The sequence below is a fragment of the Sinocyclocheilus rhinocerous genome, unplaced genomic scaffold, assembly GCF_001515625.1.
Source record: "Sinocyclocheilus rhinocerous isolate Xijiao unplaced genomic scaffold, SAMN03320098_v1.1 scaffold1561, whole genome shotgun sequence".
Lineage (NCBI taxonomy): Eukaryota > Metazoa > Chordata > Actinopteri > Cypriniformes > Cyprinidae > Sinocyclocheilus > Sinocyclocheilus rhinocerous.
Window position 1 is genome coordinate 292,328 of NW_015652263.1, and position 3,895 is coordinate 296,222.

At 37.7% G+C, this 3,895-nt stretch overlaps 1 protein-coding gene across 1 annotated transcript; it reads right to left on the reverse strand.

Annotated features, from left to right (window-relative positions):
• Window positions 1–1,561: 1,561 nt before the first annotated feature.
• On the reverse strand, window positions 1,562–3,879 carry LOC107714173 (nuclear receptor-interacting protein 1-like). Its single transcript, XM_016519926.1, has one exon. It carries the CDS (start codon window positions 3,832–3,834, stop codon window positions 2,833–2,835), a length of 1,002 nt encoding a protein of 333 aa, XP_016375412.1. The 5' UTR covers window positions 3,835–3,879; the 3' UTR covers window positions 1,562–2,832.
• Window positions 3,880–3,895: the final 16 nt, after the last annotated feature.

Below are 3,895 nucleotides of genomic sequence, written 5' to 3' on the forward strand. Positions count from 1 at the left end.
GTCCAATTACGAGGGAGAGGATCTGTAAAAGAAACTCAGCAGGAATGTGAAGAGTGTCCTCCACTTAATCAGTGGCGCCGCTGCTTTACCGACCCTCCCGACAGCACTTTCCAGTTGTGTTGATGAGGTTTATCATCCCTTCCTTTACAAGCAAAATGACGCCATTTATTATGCTTTTTAACATTCAAAGCACTGTAGATGATGATTTGATCTGTTAGCTTACCCTGAAACTCCCAAAGCATTTTTGATTCACACTCATGTACAACTCAAACCTGCTTTAGCTTTAAATTAATCCCATCAACTCTCACTTCAGCCACCCCCTACCCCCTCACTTTAACACAGACACATAAAAGAAGGTGTAGGCCTATATTATATGACCTAGTTTTGGGGGAAAACATAAAAGAAAGCTCATATTCAAAAACAGGCTTGCGTGCTTCTCCCAGCTTTGATTATTAAAACACCTCGTGCTCTGCTGTGTTTGTCTGCATGTAATTTTTGAGCTTTTAAGAATTTCAATATTTAGATGCGAGTGAGCAGAAGGTGAGGGAATCGCATTTCTCTCCTCCGTTTCCTGATAAAAGCAACCCTGTAGGCCCGAGGCAGGTTGTTCTTTGTAGCAGAGTGTCCCTTTCTTCCAGAATACCTTTTTACAGGCCACTGATCTGTCTTGATGTTGGTCCTATCATTTCCTCTCACATATATGTCACCGTGAACGACAGGAATTAAGGTCATGACTCAGGGCATAGATAAAATTTAGGTCAACAGCCAGGTTTAGTCAGCCAAAGAAAAGATTTCCATGTACAACAAACACACTCTTAACAGATTCCTCCTAACTTCCTTTTTGCATGTAAAATCAGTTTTTTTGCAGCCAGGGGTCAAGCACAGGTCATACGCTACTTGAGACATAAATCAGGACAGTATAGTAAGGGGGAAAAAAACATTGCAAGACATAAACGACAGGTTAATTCTGATTGTGCATTTCAGAACTTTATTCGAAATCTGTGCAAGTAAACACCCAAATGAAATGTATTTTTAGAAATAATTATACACAATAATACTCAAACGTATCGCAGTTAGCCTGCATCAAAACAATATTTCAAAACCAACAGAAGTCTTTGAAGTGTCAGTGTAATCCATCTTTGTACTGTACAGTACAGAACATGATTGTTTAACCTGTTTGGTTGTCTCCTTGTAAAAAATAAAATTGAGTAAAAACAAAATAAATATCTTCATATGCACATTTGTTTCAAAATTTTAAACATTTTGCCCAGCGGTCTATTTCTCATGACATACAGATCACATTTTTATGTATTGGGCTCCATGACAAAATATATATATATACATATATGCTTAAGACTTTGAATTTCCCAATGTTCAGTAATACATAGGAACCTTCTCATGCATCTGCATGCAACAGGCAGCAGTGTACTCTTAAATATCTGACATAACACAAGATATTGCAGAACAGATTATCATAGTTTAATCAGGAGACACATGCAAAAGAAGGACAAAAATCATCCTCTAGAATACATATTCACATGGCATTTACTTTGAAGTCTCTAAGAAATTTCAAAACTAAAATGCTTTTCATTCATACAAAATAGCTGTCTTTCATAAAGATTATGCTATGTACATAAATATAGTTTATAACGAGTCTTTAAGATTGATGAAATACAACATATGTCAAACGTAAGACTGTAAAACATCACAATATTTTTGTGGGAATGGCCTTAATACCACAAACACTCCCTTTATTAGATCAATGTGTCCATTAGCATGACAGACAGCTGAGATTGGGCTGATTTGTCTCAAGTCGATGCAACAATCTCTTGCATAATAGAACAATCATCTTATGACATGCTAATACCAAGACCTGTTCATAAAATACACAAATACAAAACATTTGTAGTAACTCTTGTGATATTCATTCATCATCTTCTAGAGTATTGTAAAAATCCATTTCTGTCTTGACACAGGTAATTGCTGAGAACGCAGAATAAAGAATAAAGCACATCACAATATTGTTTTCAATGGGAGAGAGAGAAATTAAAGAGGACACTGATAACATAAAAGTATACACACTTTACATACCATAGATTTCAAGATATCATGTTGTAATACTGATGGATTCATATTCCATATTATCCAAACATGATAATGAATATACAGCTTTAACGTTGCTGTTAGTTTATCCAAACAATACAGAACCAATGAGAGATGCCAATCTTTTTAAAAAGGCAACCGGTTTCATTTATTTGAATGTATAAATACTGTGACATTTAATGCCTTTCTGGCATAGACAAAGTAACAATACTTAGTTATTTCTTCATTTCAGCATGGTAAATTGAAGAATATTCACTAACAACTGCTGAGGCACAATCTGTTTATACAGATTATCATGTGCATCGGTGCATCATAACTCACTGCCTGAGGCCAAAAGTCAACCCATGTGTGGAAAACAGAGTGGGAACTGATATTGTTACAAATACATGAGGGCAAATCTGTCACACACCTTTTGTAGAAAACTTTTATTTTCTTTGCGGCTTAGAACGTAGGAAAGAAATCAGCCAGAAAGTAGTGCTTATAAATATTCAAATGAACTTTGGTTTTATGGTCTTTTTGTGAACTAAATTACACGTAATTCAAGTGAAAAATGTGAGATGTCTCAATAAAAACAAAAGTAGATAAGAAGCAGAGAGAATAAAAAGAAGCACATTTCTAGTTCAAGCACAGATGCTGGTTCACAGTCTCAAAACTAGTATTTCTTCAATGACCCGTTTAGCCGTGTTGAGTCACAACTAAGTGTTCCATTGTAATTCTGTGAATTTTGTTTCAAAGTTCAAAGGCCTCAGTATCACCTGATGACTCGTTTTTGACCTTTGTCTGTATTTGACCCGAGCCTACTTCCAAGCCCTCCACCTCTTTAGTCAGTTGTGCATTGCTCCTCTGGAGCATATAGTACAAAATAGGGTTAGTCTTGGTAAACCGAGGTGAGTCTGGCCCATACTTGTGTGTTTGATCATCTCCATTAACCATCTTTGCAGGGCCCTTCAAATCCTTTGTGGTGCTGTAATCGATTTTTGACCTTGCAGGCTCCTGCTGTGTAACATGGGGAGTTTCTTGCCTGTGACTGCTTGCTTTTTTAGAAGATGGATTGCTGGGACTCAGGCTCTGGTGAAAGTTTTGAATTTCACCTTCATTACATGAGTGCTTGATTGTATTCCCATTCAGCACAGTATGTGACGGTGAACTGAATGTACCCCTTGGCTGAGACAATTCCTTCAAGCAGTTGTCTGAAAGAAGCAGCTGCTTTAGAACATTGAAACTTCGGTTTTCGTTAGAATCATATGGTGGAAACCTAGCTGGTGGACAGTCAGCCTCTGGGGGGCTTGATGGGTCTCTGGTCTCTCTTGTCTCTAGATCTCTGGCGGCAAAACAACCACTGTTGTCTTCTTTCATGCTACCAGAATGTTCCAAATCCCTGGTATGCTGAGTCGAGGAGTTATGATATTCTAGTTCTATTGAAAATTTCCGCTTCTTCGGGATTGTTGGTCCCTGGGTTTCAACTGATGCTTCTTTGACACAACTCTTGTTTAGGTTTTCTACTTTGTTTGGCTGAAGGGTTTTGTTGGGTCGTTTTTTTAGGAGATGGCAGAGAAGACCATCTCTGGTGGGAGCCTCTGGGGACAATGGTTCTTGTTTGATGTTTTCATGAGAATGATAACTGGAGCTTTTTCTAGGCTCCCATTCTGGATTCTGGCAATGCTTTGACATTATGTTATAGTCATACATATGGCCCTCTTCAACAGGTTCAGTTTTAATTGTAATATCCATAGGAGAACCATTTGGTTGGCCAGTTGCCTGATGTGTTGGTTTTTCCACAGAAAATGTATAA

Bases quoted from the DNA above. Each gene is read 5' to 3' on its own strand.
- LOC107714173 (XM_016519926.1), bottom strand. From the start codon at position 3,834: ATGGATATTACAATTAAAACTGAACCTGTTGAAGAGGGCCATATGTAT.